Raw genomic sequence first — 23,125 nt, forward strand, 5'->3', positions numbered from 1 at the left:
AAAAAACTAGCCGGGCGTGGTGGCGGGCGCCTGTAGTCCCAGCTACTCGGAGGCTGAGGCGGGAGAATGGCGTGAACCCGGGAGGCGGAGCTCGCAGTGAGCCGAGATCCGAGATCGCGCCACTGCACTCCAGCCTGGGCGACACGGCGAGACTCCGTCTCAAAAAAAAAAAAAAAAAAAAAAAAATAAAAAAAAAAAGAAATTAAATAGATTTTAAAGAAATGAGAAATGATTTACTCAAAGAGTACAGTGATTATCTGGTCATAATCATTTAAAATATTTAAATAATGTTAAGCTAATTATTAGATTTTTTCCAAAATATTAAATACTATTAAGTTACTACTTAATGTCATCATTCTGAAGAACAGAGTTCAAAGGATTATTCTTAAAAATTAGTATGGGCCAGGTACAGTGGCTCCCACCTGTAATCCCAGCACTTTGGGAGGCCAAAGCAGGATTACTTATGGCCAGGAGTTTAAGACCAGCCTGGGCAACAAAACAAGGCTCTGTCTCTACCAGTAATAATAATAATAATAATAATAATAATAATGACCACATGCACTAGTGCATGCCTGTAGTCCCAGCTATTTGGGAGGCTGAGATGGGAGGATCACTTGAGCCCAGGAGCTTGAGGCTTCAGTGAGTCATGATCCTGCCACTGCACTGTAGCCTGGGCAACAGAGTGAGACCCTACCTCAAAACAAAACAAAACAAAAACCAAACAAACAAAAATTAGTGTGGTAATTCATCTGTTGATGCAACTCCACAGAGTATCTATAATAATCTCAAGAGATACATGTACATTTCAAAAAAAAAGAAAAAATTTTAACTTATTTTGGCTATTGCAAGCATAAAATGTCATGTAACATTGGGTACAACACACAAGAATATAATCAAACTTTAAACATATCACAACAACATTATTTAAAAAAATGTTATATTAGTATAGATTATTTTAATTATTTTTATTACTATTTTGCTAAATGATTTACCATTTGTATCTGAAAAATTAGTATTAATATGCTAGCCAAGTTATCATCATCCAGTAAGATTCAGTATTTATAGAAAAATATAGATGACTGTTATTATTTTTGTTTATAAAGACGTTTCTACATAAATCTATCCTTTCTTTCTTATCTGAGTTCATATTTTGAGTACCGGTTTCCTTTACCCTTTGTAACCACTATTATAGTATTTTAAATCTCTTGGTAAGCCCTGAATGTCAGAGGTTAAAGAGTTCATCGTACGAGTATTGTGGCATAAACTTTAGCCAGATGGTTTGCCACTAGTATCTGTGAGTCATTTATATTTGTATTACCTTTAGGGCCTTTGAACAGTTTGATTTCCACAACGGTCTCCAAAATAGGTCGTCTTCTACGCACATACAGCCGAACGATAGACCCCGCTTCCTTGAGGGCTTCCACCGCTTTACTGTGGGAAACCTCTGACACATCAACCTCATTCACCCGCAAGATACAATCATTGACCCTGCAAGGAAGGAAAAGAGTCAAGATTCAGAAGTGGCTAGCAGGATTTCTTAAATAATATTATTATGTTTATCTGACCTTAAGAAGTGGGAAAGTAAAGAATCTAAGAAATGTTAAAATATTTACATTTGGAAGGATGCTTCAAATGAAGGAAATCTAAAAAATGTTAAACTCCTCAAGCCTCTTAGCCTTCTTCCCAGCCACTTTTTATTATACTACTGGTCAGGTCCCATCCTAAACTCCAGTCCACTTTGACTGGGACTGCTTCACATATGGCATAGTTAGAAGGGCATGTATTTTAAGACCTTTGTAAGTCATCATTATTTTAATTGGTTTGACTGAAAGTCACAATTTGAGTGGTTCTCAGAACTTATTACTATGACCTATATAGATATAACAAATATAACTATATAGATATAACAAATATAACTACAGACTAATTTTCTCAAATTTTTAATTTACTCATTATAAAAGTAATAAGTAATCATTTTCAAACACCTGAAAAATATAAAAATGTAGAGAGAAGAAAAAATATACTTGACTCAATCATCTAAAATAAACCTATTAGGTCAGGTGCGGTGGCTCACGCCTGTAATCCCAGCACTTTGGGAGGCCAAGGTGGTTGGATCACCTGAGGTCAAGGGTTCAAGACCAGCCCAGTCTGACCAATATGGTGAAACCCCATCACTACTAAAAATACAAAAATTAGCTGGACATGGTGGCGTGTGCCTGTAGTTCCAGCTACTTGGGAGGCTGAGAAAGGAGAATTGCTTGAATCCTGGGGGTGCAGCTTGCAGTGAGCCAAGATCACGCCATTATACTCCAGCCTGGGAGACAAAGCGAGACTCCATCTCAAAAAAAGAAAATAATAATAATAATAATAATAATAAATTTAATTTAATTTAATTTAATAAACCTGTTAGCTTTCTGGCAAATTATCTTCCAGTGTTTCCTCACCCTCCTCTCCACCTCAATTCATCTTATAATGTTATAAATACTGAAGTTCAGATTTACAAAGTTCAAGGAGAACCTCAGACAATCCTATTCCTAGGTGCTTACTTTGAAAACTAAGAACCGCAACAAATTCTACATCAAACTTCCCTCTTTTTTTTTTCATTTTCACATGGAAAGGAATAATTTGACACTTCCATAAACCATTCCAGGTAATTTAAAGTTATGTGGCCATCGACTCCAGATATATTTTATTTTCATGATAATAATTAGTGATAACATTAATAATGGTTAAGAGCACAGGGCTTGAGACTACAAAAATTTCTTTCCTTCGCTCTGCATATCCATTCTAGTGTCCCCAATCTCAGATCACCACGTTGCTCAGAGTCAAAAATGAGAGGCCTCCCTTGCTTGATGCTTCTTTTCCCCCACCACCACAAAGTCAGTTCTACCTGCAAGTATAGCCTCAGTCCATCCAGTTTCTTCATCTTCATTGCTACCACCCTGGTTGAAGTCAACATCATCTCTCACATGAATCACCTACACAAACGCCTGTCCAGCCTTCTTGGATTCTCTCGTTATCTCTCCATCCATTCACTACACAGTGGCCAGAGTACAGTGAACGTGGCTGGTTTGCTTACTCAACTGTCATTCCCCACTTCCTCCTTCCAACCGTGTTCAGTTTTGTTCAGGGGATCTTTCCTTAGCAAATATTTGTTTAACAAGTGAAAGAATAAGACTAAGTTCAATGATTGGGTCCTCCATTTTTTAAGTTTGTAACCATAGTTGATTTCCTTAGCCTCTCTAAGCCTTATCATATTCTCATCTGTAAATTGGATGTAATAGTAATATCTATCAGGAAGGCTTTTGGGGAAGATTAAATGAGATAAAGCACATATAAGCACTTAGTACATACCCTGTTATGTAATGAACACCTAATAAATGTTTGTTATTGATAGCAGTGCAATATTTGTTGATTTATAATATTCTCAACTATTGGATCCTTCCTATAACTTTGTGGAATAAAACTTATTATCTACATTATAGAAATGAGAAGACTTCCAAGTGATTAAGTCCTCTGTTTAAAGCTGTCAGCAATTTGAGCAGAGACTGGATTTAATTTCAGGTCTTCCTATTTCAAAATTTGAGCTTTTTCCTCTTAGGACCATATACATCTAATGTGATGAATAGTTTCGTGTATGTCGTGTATATCAATGCAAAATGATGACTGCCATGGTAATATTAGATGAAAAGTATGGGAAGAATTTTGTATCTGTTTTTGTCCATAACTTTTCTGTACCTATTTAGTTATGGGAACCCTTGCCTCAGTAAGAACACAGAGCAGTCTCAAAATCTTGAGATGGAATACTTCACTTCCTAAGATTCGGCAATGTCATTTCATCATAACAGATGCTATGGCTTTAATAGATTTACACATACATTTCCTCTCTGATTGACAAAAAAGAAAAAAAAAAGAAAAAAAAAGGGAAACTACCAATTAAAATAGTTTTGAGAATGTAGGCATCCTGGGTGCCAGCTGCCCTGCAGCAGCTGGTCCTTTGAGAGTGGGTAATTTTGCCATCTCATGATAATGCAAAACATAATGTTTACCATCACCCTATGCTCAGAATACTAATTATGTCTTAAAACACTGCTTTTCATAGAAGGGAGTGGCTGACATTAAAAAAAAATTCTGGAGTCTATATCTATTCAAGCTCTATTTTTTTTCCTTTTGTATACAGTGGGATCCTTTTTTTTTTTTTTTTTTTTTTTTTTGAGACTGAGTCTGGCTCTGTCGCCCAGGCTGGAGTGCAGTGGCCGGATCTCAGCTCACTGCAAGCTCCGCCTCCCGGGTTCACGCCATTCTCCTGCCTCAGCCTCCCGAGTAGCTGGGACCACAGGCGCCCGCCACTTCGCCCGGCTAGTTTTTTTTGTATTTTTTAGTAGAGACGGGGTTTCACCGTGTTAGCCAGGATGGTCTCGATCTCCTGACCTCGTGATCCGCCCGTCTCGGCCTCCCAAAGTGCTGGGATTACAGGCTTGAGCCACCGCGCCCGGCCTACAGTGGGATCCTTAATTGTCAATTGCTGGTGTGAGAAAATCATAGCCTAAATCAGATGTTCATTCCTGAATATGTGGATCAAGTAGGCAGCTTTAGGACTAGCAGTCAGGTGGCCTGGATTTGAGTCCCAGTTCTTTATCATCTGTGGGACCATGGTGAGGCCACTTTATCTTTTTGGACTTCAGTATCCCATAAAAAGAGAGAAAGCATGTCCAGAGTCAGTGAGAACAGTAACTGTACTGTATAGTACTATGCAGGAGAGTACCCATAGCTGATGTGTGGAGATGTATACATTGTAACATATCATAGATCTGAAAGTTCTTGCTATTTAGTGGATCAAAGATATGCTCAAGTAACTGTTTCAATGTGAACAGAATGGAAATTCAAACTTTTAAAGGAAATACTATGTGCAATATCAGCCAGTCATTTCACTTATTTGTTCTTACTTAAACACTTAATAAAGTATGGATCCCCATTTTATAGACAGTGGAATTTTACTGACAAGGTCAAAGTGTTGGTGAAAACAGGGACATAATTTCAACCTGTTTTTACTTTTTCTAGAGCTTCTACTGATACAAAGATACTCAGATACTCAGAGTTGGTTGTTTATTTTTTTTTTTTAATAGTGGTGTTTGTAGGGGAGGTGGGGTAGTTTACATTCAAATTCTCAAAATAGAGAGGAAAGTATGTCAGACCAAACTAGGGCACTCAACTTCCCTTCCTCCCAGAAACTTGAAATAGATTTTGGCTAGAGGGTCATAGCTATTTAAAATTAATTTGCTCTCTTTACCAGTGTATTTACTTTGTGAGTAAAGCCTCCACCTGTATTCATTTTGAAGCATATAAGTACATAATTAGCTTCAAATTCAAGGAATACTTTGTCACAGTAACAAATGCAGGGTTTATCATACTTCTGAGGGACATTGGTTTACGAAGCCATGAGTTCAAGACCAGCCTGGGCAACAAAAGTGATACCCCATCTCTAAAAATCAAAATGTTGTTTACATATACAGACTTACTCCCCAATCTCACTCTACCAATCTAATTAAGTTGACAGTTTCACTCTTAGTACTTGATGTTACACACGTAAGTCTACAGTATTCATCTGCAGCAATTTCACCTTGTAAACCAGAATTGTCTGCAATATGAACAGATTAATTTTAATATTCTTTCTAGAATTTCCTTTAGAAATTTTGGTGCATTCCTTGCCAAAAATATTTTAGAAACAAAAAAGATAGTCTATCATTAGCCCGTATTCACAGAGTCACATCTACATTTTGCACTGAATCAAGTATTTTCTAACATGGTACAGCATCACTGAAAAGTAAAATAATACTTACTGAATTATTTGTTCCACTTTGACAATATAATTTAAAGTAACAGGCAGTATCTACTCTGTCAAGGTACTAAAATATTTTCTGCCATTGAAATAAGATTTGTGATTTTACACATTTTTAAGTATGTTAACTCATTTAAAATGATCACCAAGTCACAGATAGTGTTAAAACTTAAAAAAATTCCCATATATGATGCATAAAACACACTGGAAGGAAAGATAGAGAAGTTTTAATTTGGGTCCTTTGTGGGTATGGAGATTATGAGCGCTTTAAAAAGCACATTTCTACTTTCATGTTTTTTTCAATTAGACATATATCACAGCAGAGAACCTAACAACATGGGCTTTAGAGGCTTGGTCACAGCCAGATAGATCTGGGATCTCACCACAGCTCTGAAACTTGGGAGTTCTGTGACTACAGACAAGTCACTTGATATCTCAAAGCCTCAGTTTTTTCATCTGAAAATAGGGATAATGAGATTGTTATTGATTGATTGTTATTGTTATTGAGAGAATGCATGTGAAATACATAGCATAGTGCCTGAAAAACAGTAAGCATCAAAAATGTTAGCTATCATTACGAAAAAGAGACAAGAAACATTTGCTTAAGAGAATATATAAAGAGACTACAGTGAAGAAAAAATATTAAAGGGGGAGAAAGAAAGAGCTATGGTCAAGATGCTGAAAGTGTTTTTAAAATTTTGTATAAGAAAGGGAGGAAGAGAAGAGATGAATGGGATTTTCAGGAAGAAAAATATAAAAATAGAGCTTTTACAGCAAGGTACTGGTACACAAACAGACACATAGACCACTGGAACAGAACAGGGAGCCTAGAAACAATGCTGCACACCTACAGCCACCTGATTTTCAACAACATTGACAAGAACAAGCAATGGCAAAAGGACTCTTTATTCAATAAATGGTGCTGAAATAACTGGATAGTCATATGCAGAAGATTGCAATTGGACCCCTTCCTTAAACCATCTATAAAAATAATCTCAAGATGGATTAAAGACTTAAACATAAAACCTAAAAATATAAAAACCCTGGAAGATAACCAAGGAAATATTATTTTGAACAGAGGACCTGGCAAATATTTCATGGTGAAGATGCCAAAAGCAATTACAACAAAACCAAAAATTGACAAATGGGACCTAATTAAAGTAAAGAGCTTCTGCACAGCTAAAGAAACTATCAACAGAGTAAACAGACTACCTACTGAATGGGAGAAAACATTTGCAAGCTATTCATTCAACAAAGGTCTCATATCCAGAATCCATAAGGAACTTAAATTTACAAGCAAAAAACAAACACCACCATTAAAAAGCGCATAAAGAACATGAACAGACACAAAAGAAGAAGCAGACATGGCCGGCAAGCATAAGAAAACATGCTCAACGTTACTAATCATTAGAGAAATGCAAATCAAAACCACAATGGGGTAACATCTCACACCAACCTGAATGACTATTATTAAAAAGGCAAAAAAATAACAGATGCTGGCAACGTTGTGAAGAAAAGGGAATGCTTATACAGTGTTGGTGGGAATGTAAATTAGTTCAGCCATTGTGGAAAGGAGTTTGGGGATTTCTCAAGAACTTAAAACAAAATTACCATTCAACCTAGCAATCCCACTATTGGGTATTATATCCAAAGGAATATAAATTATTCTACCATTAAGATATATGCACACATGTGTTCAACACAGCACTATTCACGATAGCAAAGACATAGACTCAATCTAAATGTCCATCAACAGCAGACTGGATTTTTAAAAATGTGGTACATATACACAATGGAATACTATACAGCCATAAAAATAATGAGATCATGTCCTTTACGGCAACACAGATGGATTTGCAGGCCATTATCCTAAGCAAACTAACACAAGAACAGAAAGCCAAATACTTCACGTTCTCACTTACATAAGTGGGAGCTAAACTTGGAGTACATGTGGACACAAAGAGGGGAGCAACAGATACTGGATCCTACTTGAGAGTGGAAGTTGGGATGAAGGTGAGTGTTGAAAACCTAACTATCAGGTGTTATGCTTATTACAGGTTTCAGAATAAGCTATACACCAAACCCCTATGACATGCAATTCACCTATATAACAACCACGCACATGTATCCCTGAAACTACAATAAAAGTTTAAAAAAAGAAAAAAATAATAAATGCATATTCACCTAAACATTAGGGCTTTAAATAAGTCTTGTTTGATGAAGTACAATGTAATTTCCTTTTCATATTTCCCTTCCCTTGCCCACAGTAAAACTTATAGTTGTTTTGATATACAAACTTAGCTTTTATGGAAGCCTTGGTTAAAGATTCTGATCAGCACACTTAATTCAACTCAACCACAACTAACTGCATTCAGACCTCCTTAAGTTTTTATTCAAAAGTAGGTGTTTGGGGCCGGGCGCCGTGGCTTACTCCTATAATCCCAGCACTTTGGGAGACTGAGGCAGGTGGATCACCTGAGGTCAGGAGTTTGCGGCCAGCCTGGCCAACATAACGAAATCCTGTTTCTGCTAAAAATACAAAAAATTAGCCAGGTATGGTGGCAGGCGCCTGTAATCCCAGCTACTAAGGAGGCTGAGGCAGGAGAATCACTTGAACCTGGGCGGCAGAGGTTGCAGTGAGCTGAGATTGCGCCACCGTACTCCAGCCTGGGCAAAAAGAGCAAAACTCCACGTCAAAAAAAAAAAAAAAAAAAAAAAAAGTAAAAAAAGGTAGATGTTAGGTCACAGGGTCTGAAACAACTTTGCAGTAGCTATTAGTTATTGAAGAATGTCCCCTAATTACCTTGCACTTTACTGTTTCTATCAGTAGTATTCTTTCTTCAAGTAAATGAATTAATTCCAGACCAAAGGGCCACATCACGAAGAAACCTGATCAATGTTTAATGTGTTGCATGAAGTGTAAAAACGCATGATCAGATTTTTAAAAACCACTGGCTAGGGAATTAGACTGCATGCACTTAAAGATAACAATCAATCACTTAAAAAATTTTTACCCCCTGTAATCCCAGGGCTCTGGGAGGCCAAGGAGGGAGTATCACGAGGTCAGGTTTTCGAGACCAACCAGGCCAACATGGTGAAACCCCATCTCCACTAAAAATACAAAAAATTAGTCAGGCATGGTGGCAGGCACCTGTAATCCCAGCTACTAGGGAGACTGAGGCAGGAAATTGCTTGAACATGGGAGGTGGAGGTTGCTGTGAGCCAAGACCACGCCACCGCACAGCACTCCATCCTGGGCAACAGAGCGAGACACCAACTCCACACAAAACAAAACAAAACAAAACAAAACAAAAATCTCAGAATCTATTTAGAAGGAGTAACTCCACACATTTTATGTCAATTATAATGAGAACAGAAGTAATGAAAAGGGTCTTGTTTTTCTTCTATTCCTGAAGTCATTAAAAGTAGGTTATGAACAAATAAATAGAAGCCAAAACCTTATTAAGAAAAGACAAGTAGTTTATGCTCACAGAGAGAAGGAGAAAATAATACACCCCCCCACCACACTCACACACATACACAGACTGACTCAAATGACTTCAAATCATGATGGCCTGCCATAATATATATACTTAATTATGCCTGCCTGTTACCTTACTCTTCCTTTTATGAATCATACGGAAGTGTTACTGGGGATCTTTAAAGTCCATCACCAGTTAAGTTTCTTCCTTGTTGAAACTTCTCACCCTAATGATCTATATATTTCATTGACCTCATTAGGTGCTATTAGTTTATTAAAACTAAAAAGCAAAAGAACAAAAATCAGCATAATTTAGCATTTTTCCAAGAAAGGAAGAGGAATGTTTTAGAGGCATCTGATATGTGCCAATGTAGTAATATCTACTAGACTTTTTCTCCAACAAACATCCACATGGTTGTAGGAGGAGTGACAAGCATTTACAGCTTAACCTGGTTCACTTGTCAAGTCTGGCCAGTCCCTGCTTTTGGGAATGTGGAAACGAAACCATGAGATTCAGAGATTCTATGTGAACAGAATAAATAGAAACTTGAGAGTTTAATATTAAAGGCCATTTTCTTCCATGTTGACTGTAAAATTTCAAAAGACTATCTGCAAAAAGATGGGAAATAAAGTAGATCTACAGGAAGAAGTAAGGGCTTTGGACAGGAGGTGGAATTCCTCTAATGCCTGAGAGTGTCTCAGTCCATGGCTATTCTTCCCAGTGCTTAATTGTCCAGCTTGAAAAGATACTTCAAATGTTCTTCTAATTAATTCTCTCTTTTGATTATGTAAGCTGGTGGGTCTAAATATTGCCAACCAATATTTCTGATTAATATAGGAAGACTTTGTGGCCAGCACTTTACATGTGTTGTCTCCCTTAGCTCATTCCTATTTCCCTTTTATAACTTAATTCAAGCTTATCTCATCTTCTAGGATGCCATCTTTGGCCCAGTTAGTTGCTCCAGTGTTCCTCTACTAGGTAGTTAGTAAAAAATAGTAATAGAGTTGCCAGACTTAGCAAATAAAAATACAAGACAATCAGTTGAATTTCAATTTCAGATAAACATTAGTAATTATTATTAGATAAACAAATACATTTTAGTATAACTATGTTCCATTGAAATTCAAAGTTAACTAGGAATTCAAATTTATAAAAATACAGTATTTATAAAAGCACTCATTATACTGAGTTTATTTGTTTTATTCGAATAGCGTAATGCCTAGCACATAGTGGGAAAAGTATGTATTATATACTATGTTATATAGTCTTTAATGTAAATAGAAACACTGAAAAGTAGATATTGTTGCCTTCATTTCACAGTAGAGACTAAAGCTGAAAGAGGTTTGTAATGACAGGGAAATGATGTCTAGGAAATCTCAAAGTTCATGCCCTATACCATCTACACCCCTCTGGTTTGTTAAAATTATTTTGTGACTTATTTAAGGATTGATCCCAGTTGCCCACCGTCAGTTGGGTACAGGACCATCCTGTAAACCAGTAGAGCAAAGCCAAGTAACAAAATCTAGATCAATATTTCTCAGACTTTGGGCAGGGCTTGTTAAACCATAGATTACCACTGAGCTTCCCCCTCAGAGGTGCTGATTTGGTAGGTCTAGAGCAGGAGAGAAGATTCACATTTCTGACACGTTCCTAGGTGATCCTGGTAATACTGGACTGAGACCATACTCCAAAAACCACTGCTCTAGGTTTTGAAGGGTCATTCTACTTGGCTCATGTATGATTTATTCCAAAATAAACAGAAATACTCAATCTTTTGTAGACCCAACTGAGTATGTGATAAAAGTTCTGAGCTCTGACTCCAAACCCAACCCCACAATTTGCAGCTTTTCGTTATATGGAACAAAGTCTCTAAGGGAACTTGGACCAGGAGACCACAGCTGCCATAATGTGTAAGGCTGTGGACATGCAAACCATTTTCCAGCACTCATTTTCTATCTGAAACTCTTTTACTGACTCCCTTCCTTCAGCTAAGACCAACTGATAGCCACTTCATTCCACATTTTAAAAATAGGGCTTCTGCTCTCATCTCTAATTCTGAATGAGAGTAACTCGGGTTTATGATCCATAGAAGCCATCTCGTACAGTGAATGTACTGTTTTTCCTCTCTCTATTTGCCACTTCATTTCCCTTATATAAAATGCTTGCAGGATTCTCTGCAGCTGTCATCTGGGAAGCATCACAGCTTTCCACAATGGGGACAGAAATTGCTATTTCAGCATCAGTGATTGGTCTTTTGGCACTTTCCTGGAAAAGCATAGAGGCCAGTTAACAAATTTCAAGCTAGGCTACTTAATGCGTACAACATGGAAAAGAGACATTGAATAGAAATTCCAAAGTGAGAGGGTCATGGGACTGCTCAGTTCAATATTGTGTCCACTGACAGGACTGCTTGTCAACTTTCAAGAGACCAGGTGCTGGTATCTACCACCTGGATTACTGCAGTAGCTTCCTAGCTAGTTTTCCTGATGCCAGGCTAATTGGCCCCTCTACATTTCATTCAAACACACAAAACGAGGTTCAACTTCCTAAAGCAACCCTTTTATCATTTCATTTCCCCTCTAAATTCATCGAGAGATTTGTAACATGTATAAAATTAAAACTGTGTTTAGTCTTTGTATTACCAATGTCTGGTACACAGTTGTCATATAACAAAAAATTAGCTTCATTGTATGACTTCTAAACCAACCCCCTTTTTATACCTCTCACTGCCTGCTCCAGTCAGGCCACTATATTTTATTTTATGTTGCTTTCTGTCTCTCAAATGTTCAACCAAAGCTAGCCTCATTCAAAGGCAAGTTCACACTCCATAGCCTCATGAAATGTTTCCAAATCGCTCAAGGCTTTATTGTCCATAATGTCCTAATTGCAAATACATGGCAGATTCTTATCAAAAAACTGTAGATTTATTTGTTACCCCCATAGAACCTAAAATAGTGAGTACTACACATTAAGAAATACATTTAACAATGCTGGATTTGATTTCCGATTTTCCTCTACTCAAATCTGCTCCAATCCCAGAAATACATGTAGATCAACATAAGTGGAATTCATAATTGTACATTTTCTCATTCAAATTCAATTTGGCATTATATTGATGAACATTTCAGTGAAAAGTTGAGAACAACAAGGAGGATGGCATGGTGGGAAGAACACTGGGTTATAAGCTAGATATGATCCTAATCCTGGGTTTCTGCCACTTTCCAGTTCAAGTCAATACATATTTTTTTTCTCTGTGTGTTTGAGTACAGTGATCTTAAAATTCTCTTCTAGCTCTGGTGTTCTGTAAACCTAAATTCAAGGTCAAACCAGCCTGGCACCTATCTTTACTTGGAAGTTGATAGTATATCTCAAATGGAGCAGAGTCTGAAATTAATCTTATCTCTTCCCCACAGACAACCATATACTTCACTTTTAATTCTCTATCAAGACAAATAATTCCATCACCAGAAAGGGAGGACTTTTCCTTCTCTTTTAGTCACACATCCAATCTATCACATTTTTAACATATTTTTCTTTAAAACTTTTTCGTTTTTACTTAGTTACTTTGTGTTTGTTTATTTGTTTATTTATTTATTTATTTTGAGAAGGGTCTCGTTCTGTCGCCCTGGCTGTAGTGCAGTGGCACGATCACAACTCACTGAAACCTTTGCCTTCCAGGCTCAAGCTGCCTCCTACCTCAGCCTCCCAAGTGGTTGGAACTACAGGCGTACACCATCACACTGGCTTTTTTTTTTTTTTTTTTTTTTTTTTTTTGTATTTTTTGTAGAGACGAGGTTTTGCCATCTTGCCCAGGCTGGTCACAAACTCCTGAGCTCAAGTGATCCACCCGCCTCAGCCTCCCAAAGTGCTGGGATTACAGGTGCAAGCTACTGCACCTGGCCTAAACCTTTTTATTTTTAAAGATGGGGGTCTTGCTCTGTGGCCCAGGTTGAAGTTCAGTGGCAGGATCATAGCTCAGTTCAGCCTTGAACTCCTGGGCTCAAGTATACTCCTGTCTCAGCCTCCTGAGTACATCCTTTTCTTTTACTCTCATTTATTCTACCTAATTCTAGCCCTTATTGTCAATCACCTAGATTCTGGGGAAAAAAGTTGTAACTAGTCTTCTTGCCTCCAGTTTTTTCCCCTCTATTCCATCTTCCAACTTATTGCCACAATGGTGTTATTGAAATATAAGCCTGAATGTTTTATCTCATATTTAATGGTCCTCAATTGCTCTCCATTGTCTACATTTAAAAAATCCAAGCAAAGAAGCCCTTTATTGAAATGAAATCTTACTTAGAAGTCACACAATGTATAATTATTTATATATAACAAATAGAGGCAGAATTTTTGTGATTTCTGCAGCAGAGAGGAAAAGAGAATCAGAGCCCAGCCTGCTGCCTCATTCATGACCCTTCAGAGGACTCTGAGGACTCCAGTCAGGGTGCTATATATGACTGAACAGAGGCTAGTGAGTGCAGAAAGAAATCCAGGCAAAACCCTTTCTCTAAGCCAAGTGCCTTGGCACTGAGCTGTCTCTGCTGAAGGGAGTATCTAACGCACATAGAGGCTTCTTATGAGTTTTCCAATTCACATACAGGCTTCTTATGTGCTATTGGTAGCACTGATCACAGGGTTCTGTGGAACAAAAATCGAATCCACCTGCCTTTTTGGATAAAGCCCAAGTACCTTCACATAACACCCAAGTCTTTCAACAATCTGATTGCTATTCACTTCCCCAGCCCTGTCTCTTGCTATATCAATAGTTTCTTCAAACATTATGCAAGTTCATTGTTCAGGCCTCTTTCTCTGCCTGAATTAGCCACCTCCAGACCTCGGTTGTCTGTTAAGTACCTTTAAAGACAAATGCACATCCTGAAGTAGCTTTACACTTCAGCAAAAGAGATAGGAAAAATGCTATTAAATTTCAATATAAGTGCTATGGCAAGAGAAACATAGGGTAATGCAGGAGTACATAACAAGAGAACCTTATTTGGTTTTGGGGGGGTGAAGGAAAACTTGGAGCAACTGAGGCAGCTGAGACCTGAAGGCCAAATAGAAGTTAGCCAGGTGAATAGAGGAAGAAGTGTTTCAGGCACAGTTTAGCACCTGATGAGGTAAGGAGCACAGATCAAGTCTTGAAGGTCTTGGTACTTCATGTTAAATAATTTGAACTTGAACTTAAAAGCACTGGTAAGCCATTGTACTGCTTATAGCTAGAATAATGTTTTAGAATAATTCTCCAGGTACAATGTGGAGATGTGGACTTGATTAGATTTGGTAGGTTGGAGTTAGGGTAGAAGAAAGCAAGAATTGTTGTTAGAGGCTACTATATAACCCTGATAAAAGATATAATAGCCTGCACTAAGCCAGTGGCAGTCAGGATAAAGAGAAGGGGACAGACATGGAGGGCTGATTAGAATTTAATAGATGTGCTGATGGATTGTATGTGGGTAGTGAGGAAAGAAAGAAAATGTTTTGTTTAAATGTCTATCTTCACTTATAAATCATGAGTTTTGATTTATGGTTATGACTTGAGGGCCATTCATTTTTGTATTTTTAGTGCATCGCAAGGTAGAACAGAGTTGGCACAGAATATATGTTTGGCAAATAGAGTGAATGAATTTTAGAGGTGGGGAAGTTAGTCAATGACATCTTTGCTGCCAGTATCCACACCTTTTCCTCATCCTTTCCTGTGACCTTGTCCCATAAGAATGCTGTCTTCTCATCTCATCTAATTCTTCCTGGTATAAAAAGAATGAATTCAAATTTAATCACCCTAAGAAACAGGCTATCATTCATAGGCATATTAGCATTAAGAACTAAAATGATAGGGCAAGGCCTAAACAAACACAATTGATCACCAATAAGAAGACCTCAAATATAAGTTGAGAGATATATGTAATCCACACACACATACATTCAACCAACATACATTGAAGACCTGCCACAGAGTACCAGGTATTGTACAGGCACCGAGGACACAGTGGCCAATGAGAAAGATACTGGCCCTTGATCTAGGGGATGAAGAAGTGGGGATTTACAAATTCACATCAGGGGCAGAAGCTTGTATCACTTACATACAAAGCTAGTTCTACTTAAGCACATCTCTTAAACGTTAGAGGTTAGGCTTTAAAATAAAGTTTTTGTTTATTATTCTTATGATTATTTTAATTCTCAAAGCTTAATTTCATAGAAACAGGAAAATAAACCATAAGCCTGAACTCAAGTATACCAAGTGGCAAACTGTAATGTTGCTTCTTATTTTGAACTGTTCTTCATTTACCATGACAAAAACAGGTGTGTCATAAGCCCCCCACCCATCCTCCAGGAAGTGTGGGGCATCTTAAAAGCCAACCAACATATACTCACACAGGGAAAATACATATAATTTCATCATATGGAATTGCAGCAGTTTCTGAGATATATAAAATATTTAAGATAAAACATTCAGCATCTTTAAAACTTCTTGTAAATATCAAATCTTACATTGTTATAGAGAATATCAAATTCCATTGACTGTTATAGGAAAGTAATTTTCAGCATTTGTATAGTTCAACAACAAATGAGATACTTGTATTACTTAAATTCATTTGTTTTCTTATTTATTATATTTCCCTCCACTAGGATATAAGCCCTAGGAGAGAAGAAATCTTGCCTCTAATTTTCCATCAGCAGTGGCCTGCTCAACTCCTCACAAAAGACACCATCATCCATTCAGTTTTTTTGGTTATTTTTTATTTCCTTCACCCTCTACATCCAATCCATTAACAAGATCAGTAGCTTCTAGCTCCAATATCTATCCCAGTCCATCAACTTCTCTCCATCTCTATGACTACCACCTTTGCCCAAGCCACTACCAACCACTTCTACCCAAACATCTTGGCTCACGAGTTCCACTCCTGTTTTCTTTAATATATTCTCTAGACGAAAACCAGTTTCTAATTTTAAAATTTAAATCAGATGGTATAAATCATCCCTTACTTAAGACCTCCAAGCTCTTCCTATGTAATTTAAATTAAAACCCAAACCCCTTATCTGCCTACAAAGTTTGAGCTCCCATTTATTCTTGTGCTCTCATCTTCTACTACTGTCCCCCAGCTCTTTCTCCTAGCATCTTCTACCACTATGCCCTACATACCTAGCTCACTCCTGCCTTAGGGTACTTGTACTTATTGTTTCCCCAGCTTTAAAGTCCTTTCCCTCATCTTTTTGGCTAGTTCTTATTTGTCATTAAGATCTTACCTTAAATATCACCCCCTCAGAAAGGCCTAACTTGATGATTTAATCGAAAGTCGCCACCAGGCATTCATCACTGTATCACTCTGCTTCTTTTTCTGCATAGCATTTATTACTGTATGATATTTTGTATAGTTGTTTATTTTCTGCCCAACAGACAGAAAATATATTTGTATGTTTGTTTATCTTCTGCCCAACTTTCTTAGAGCAGGAGCCTTGTCTGTCTTGTTGATCATTTTATCATTAGTGCCTAGGACAGTGCTGAGCTCCTCACAGGCACTAAGCAAAGAGTTGAATAAAAAATGAATTATTCAATGAAGGAATGAGTAAATGAATAATAGTTCTTCCTAGTTCAGATTGGATGGGTCAATAATAAAATATATACAATTTTGCTGCCCAAATTTGAATTCCGATAGCTCTAGCTTGAAGAACTTCTTAAATTTATACCTATAATTATTGGAATTATTTAGTACTGCCAAAGGTTGTGAGCAATTCTCTATGCAACAGATAATGCTAGATTGCCTGGAGGTGCTAATTTTCTAGGGTAGATGATTAGTGATGCTGTTTTCTGACCTTTCCTGAGCTACAATAATCAGCTATTACTGTTTATGTAATTTCATAGTACTTATACTCCTCATCTCTTCCTAGGCTAAATCATATTTCATGAAATAAATTCTAATTAATTTGTGATGAAAAACTGATGACATATTTTGAGATTATTGGTGACATTTTATGATTTCATAAAATGAGAGCTGGAGCTCCCTGACTTAATGGTTGAACTGGTATTTGCAAATGGTATGCTCAGTCTGTTACACTTGTTCTCATTTGTGGAGGTAAAACTCAGAATCTTGAGATGGTGGCATAAAGGATTAAGGGCAACAAGAAGGGCCCCTTTGCTCACAAATATATTCTTGCTTTCCAGAAACCTGGTTTCATTTGAATTAATCATTTTTTCCTTTTGAAACACAAAGAAACCCACTGGTGTCAGTCATTCATATTTGATTTATAACTTTATGTAGGCTGTATGACTTCAGTTTGAAGCATGGTAGACTAGGTGAGTCTATGAGGGGCAGTTACATGGCAAAACATATTAAAAGAGGCCGTAGGAGAGAAGCTTCTCCAGAAGAGAAAGGAGATCAGACAGAAAGCCAAACATGAAATCACACATCTTCCTGGACACCTGTGACAACAGCTGCAGGAGGCTCTGGTAATAACTTCTGTCTATCTATCTAGAAGTTCACTATTTACAAAACACTTCAACAATATCCTCTGTTTCATTGTTAAAATCAAGACATATGCCATGCAGATTATCGCTACATTTTCAAGTGAAAAAAACCTGAGGATTTGACAAGTTAAGCAACTTGCTCAAATTCACAGCAGATAACAGAAATAAAAATTATGTGTTAGTCTAATCGCTTCTGGTCTTCTTCATTTCCCATTTATAACTCTTATTTATGCTACTGTTACTGGTCTTTCTGTTGCAGTTGTCTGGCAAAACCCCAGCCCTGACTGAACCCAACCCTCCACCTTCTTCACAGCCTCTTCCAGAAGTTAGTGGAGAAAATCCTCAAATGAGGGAAGTCACTATAAATTCATGATCTCCAAATGTAACACCACCCTTCACCCTGCTCAGCTTGCTGTCCCTCTTTCTAAAAAGATAAACTCCAGTGTTCTCCTTTCCTGCATAGCTTCCAGAAAATATGTTTGCTAATAATTCCGAGAGAAAAACAAAGTCATGTGATGTGAAGTCTTTCAAATTATTATGCCAGATTTCTATACTTTACTACATGCAAACCCACAGTCTCCTTTCTATTCCTATTACAGTGGAGAAAGTGTTCCCTCTGATACCAGAAGTCCATCAATTCACGTCTTTTTAAAGATCTCACCGGCTCATTTAATCTCTCTGTAGTCTGCATCTTCAAACCCAGTCTCTACTTAAGTAATCTCTGAATATTCAAACATGTTCTAGTATCTCGTAGTTTTTAAAATGTTGTCTTGACCTGGCATCTCCCCTTGGCTACTGTCCTATCTCCTTCCTCTTTACCAATCAAGCTTATCAGAAGATCTGTTTATACACGGTCTCTATTCTCTACTTCTTCCTTCCCAAACTCTCTTTATCTCATTCTAGTCTGAGTTTCCTCTCAAAACCCCTACGAAGAAAAACAGAAAGTGGTCCTACTAAGTTCACCAGTAACCTCGATTTTGCCAAATCTAATGTGCTCTCCTTAGTCCTCATTTTGGTCCATCTCACAATGATGGGAAGCCCAGCGGCTCACTTCTTCCTTGAAACACTCTTCTGCATTCTATGCCTCTCCTGCTTTCCTTCTGACCATGCTGGCCATTGCTTTTGTACATCTCTATTTTAATTCTTCCTCAACCTATTACTCTTCATACTTAAAAGGAAAACAAAAACAACTATGCTCTATTTTGCATGTTTTAGGCTGCCAATTGTTATAAATTTAAATAGTAGCAAAGGATATAATTTCTGACCTACTGTGAATTGTAAAATTTTATTTTTTTCACAATTACATCACTATTTCAAAGGTATCCTGTGGAATATAAATACATACTGATTTGAAGTCCATGCTCACAATTTAAAATATTAATAAACTATCTCCTTGAGCAGTAAAAAAATTGCACTTTTCTTTCTCCTTGAACTTATGTTTCCATTCTACTTCTACCACTTGAAGTCTACTTCAATATATCACTATGTTAGAACATTTTCTATCGATCACCCGAGCATTAGTGTTATGCAATTTATCAAAATCACTAAAATAAATTATGAAATTCAATGTGTAAATCTAAAACAATAAAAATGCAATTGTATTGGGGATTCTTTTCTTAATGCATCAAGAAGTGTTTTTCAAAATCAGTCCATGTTTCCGTAGACGAATATGAATTCAAGATAGACTAAGACAAGATTCAGAATTCCTTTTTTCATTTCTATATATGTAAGTGCTCAGAAATTTTGTTCACATAAACAGGTAGATGGGATTGGGAAGAAAACTGAATTCCTTCCAAGTTATATGCTCTGAATTCTGTGATCTATCATTAAAATTACTTTAATAACCTATCTGTTGACTGTTGCTTTTCAATTTTATTAAAAGCAAAGAATTGGAAACCACATGATTTAACAAAATGATTAATTACCCAATCATTAGAGTCACTGACTTTCTCATGCCAGGCAACAATGTCTTAGATTGTTTCTTTATACCTGGGACAATGAATCATAGCAGAATTTAGGGTAGTTAAGACGTACACTTTTATTTGTTTTTTTAAAATGTGAAAATAGCAATTAAATGGAGAAGTGAAAAGGAAGAATCATCACAAAGCTGCAGGCTTCTTCTTGGGCAGGTCAAATTGAAGATGTGGATATTAAGTGACATAAATCCACCTATATACTCCTAGAGGAATGCATTATTCAATTTGGAAACCTCTGCTGTAATCTACATTAAAAGTTTGAAATATCTCAGGACTAAGTCTTAGCTTCTCTTTTCTTTTTATTCCATATTTTTTTTCAAGGCAATCTCTTAATTCACTTGGTTTTAAAGATTCCCAATGACATTCCCAGCCAGATCTCTCAGAGTTCCATATCCATGTTCAACTGCCTATTTGATATCTCCATTTGCTTTTGTTGTAGGCATCTTAAACTTAACATTGTCCAAAATGGAACTATTCAACATATTTTCCAAATTTACCTCTCCACCGTTCCTTTCCAATTGTCATGGTCAAAGTCATTCTTTAATAATTCTATTAGATGGTGAACTCTTTGAAAACAAGGGTATTATATACTCAGCACCTGATATGGGGCCCAGGACGGAGAGGACACAGATGATTTATTTGAAGGAATACCACTTCCCTTTACATCTCATTCCAATTAATCATTAAGATTTATAAAGTTTACCCCCTAAGTATATTTCAAAATATGTCTATTTCTCTCAGTCTTTTTGCCAACATCTTAGTTCAAGTTGCAATCCTTCATTACCTGAATTACTGTAATAGCTTCTATTTTTTGTTTGGTTTTTTGTTTTTGTTTTTGAGATGGAGTCTTACTCTGTCACCCAGGCTAGAGTGCAGTGGTGCAATCTTGGCTCACTGCAACCTCTGCCTCCTGGGTTCCAGTAATTCTCATGCCTCAGCCTCCCAAGTAGCTTGGATTACAGGCACCTGCCGCCATGCCCAGCTAATTTTTATATTTTTAGTAGATGCGGTTTCTCCATGTTGGCCAGACTGGTCTCGAACTCCTGACCTCAGGTGATCCACCCGCCTTGGCCTCCCAAAGTGTTTGGATTACAGGCATGAGCCACAATGTCTGGCCATACAATAGCTTCTCAGACTGCTATAACTGTAGGAACTCTTATCAGCTAAGCCAGATTCCATGGCAGAGTGATTTTTTATAGAGAACAATTTAGTTTTGTCATTTCCCACATTGAAACATTCAAGGTTTCGTGTTGCTTTCAAAAGGATAAAGAATAAATTACTTACTATGGCATCCAAGGCTCTCGCTCCCTGATTTCTCATGGCCACCTCTGCACCTTCACCTTGTGCCAGTCTGCACTCTCTCACCACCTCTAGTCACAATGACCTTCCCTATTCCTCCTCAGGCCTTTGGGCATTCATTCTCTGCCTGAAGACTCCTCTAGCTCCATTCACTTGCGTAACAGTTACCCTTTATGTCTCAGCTTAAATATTACCTCTCTGCAAGGCTTCCCCTGAGTATCTTAGGCTAGATTAGCTCATGCTATTACAACATTTCACAGCACTATGTCCTTTACACACATAGAACTCATTTCAACTCTCAACTTAGGTTGATTACTGTGTTGGGCTGAGAGGTCCATGATGGTAAAGATCCTGATTTTCTTGTTCCCTTCTCTATTCCCGGCTCCAAGTGTCCGATGCACGGCAGAATACTCAAGAAATAAATAACAACAGTTTGGGAATAAAATAAAACATTCTCTGTCAGTTTAATAAACACTTACTTTATCCCTTATGCTTGTTATATCACTTAATTTCCCAACGACAGTGAATCAGCTTACTCAAGATCTATCTCACCACAACGAAAACCCCGAAACTACCTTCTCTCACTCCCCACATACAAAACAGTGACATAGCTCACATTCTTTTCTAAGTCAGGTTTGCAAGTTTGATGCTGTACTCTGAATGTTAGACAAGTGAGAATGTAGAGGTGATGAGTTTATGGCACATAAAGCATACTCTCACATAAGGCACAATCAATCAATCATTACAGGATGCTTTTCAATGAAGCTCTAAAATATATGTTACATCGTTATGATGATGATGTATATTATTATATATACTTGGACTAATGATTATGAAATAAATTGTGCTTTAATAATTTTATTCAGCATGGACATAAAGAGGGGAAACAGTTAATAGTTCATTTTTCAATTCATTGTTTTCTGAAAGAAAGCATTGATTTGGGTTGGGCATGGTGGCTCATGCCTATAATCCCAGCCCTTTGGGAGGCTGAGGTGGGTGGATCACCTGAGGTCTGGAGTTCCAGACCAACCTGGCCAACAAGGTGAAACCCTATCTCTACTAAAAATACAAAAATTAGCTGGGCATAGTGGCGTACACCTGTAATCCCAGCTACCCGAGAGGCTGAGGCAGGAGACTCTCTTGAACCCAGGAGGTGGAAGTTGCAGTGAGCCAAGATCGCGCCATTGCACTCCAGCCTGCATGACAAGAGCGAAACTCTGTCTCGGGAAAAAAAAAAAAAAAAAGCATTGCTGTTTCTTTTTTTTTTTTTTAATGGTCTACATTCCTCTGTCAATTTACTACTAAATCAGACTATAATACTTAAAAGAGTTATCGAAGGATAGGAGAAGAAGGAAAATTATACCAACACTTTAGTTATTAGCAGTATATTGTGGATTATAAATTGTGGCTCTGATGTCTGTGTTCCAAATAACAGGCACATTTGCATAATCAAAAATGATTTGGGCTGAATTCAGATAACATGAGTCGTCACAGACCAATTCTAGGTCACTGTGGAAAGGATGACTTATACATTGTCTTAGCTCAACATATTAGAATAATACTGAGAGTGAGTGTTATAACCTCTCCAGAAGCTGGTTTTAATAAATAAAAACTATTATTATTAATTCAATCAGACATAATGTTAAAAAATACCTCAGGTCTATAATTTAAAAAGCAAAAAAATAAATAAATAAATAAAAAATAAGTAGCAAGGAATACTGGAGCCAGTTAATTTCAAACCCAGAAATATGTAAGTAACAACAAATCTGGGAATGGTTGTCCTAATAGTCTCTAATCTGTCTGATTTTTAAATCCTTTCTACAAAGATTTTCATTACAATGCAACAAACAACTTAAATGCCCAAAACATGACAAAAGTTAATGTTACATCAATATGACATGAAATTATGCAACTACTTAAACTAATGTTTACAAAGCAATTTTTTTCTTTTTTTTATTATACTTTAAGTTCTATGGTATGTGTGCACAACATGCAGTTTTGATACATAGGTATACATGTGCCATGTTGATTTGCTGCACCCATTAACTCATCATTTACATTAGGT

At 37.1% G+C, this 23,125-nt stretch overlaps 1 protein-coding gene across 11 annotated transcripts in view; it reads right to left on the minus strand.

Annotated features, from left to right (window-relative positions):
• DLG2 (discs large MAGUK scaffold protein 2) overlaps positions 1 to 23,125 on the minus strand; it is a 2,171,029-nt gene that overhangs the window by 612,064 nt on the left and 1,535,840 nt on the right. For all 11 annotated transcript variants that reach the window (XM_025355445.1, XM_025355443.1, XM_025355446.1 and 8 more), the window contains one exon: positions 1,319 to 1,488. In XM_025355445.1, the coding sequence (XP_025211230.1) occupies positions 1,319 to 1,488 (170 nt within the window). The remainder of the gene's footprint in view (positions 1 to 1,318; positions 1,489 to 23,125) is intronic.

This window comes from Theropithecus gelada, chromosome 14, assembly GCF_003255815.1.
Source record: "Theropithecus gelada isolate Dixy chromosome 14, Tgel_1.0, whole genome shotgun sequence".
Lineage (NCBI taxonomy): Eukaryota > Metazoa > Chordata > Mammalia > Primates > Cercopithecidae > Theropithecus > Theropithecus gelada.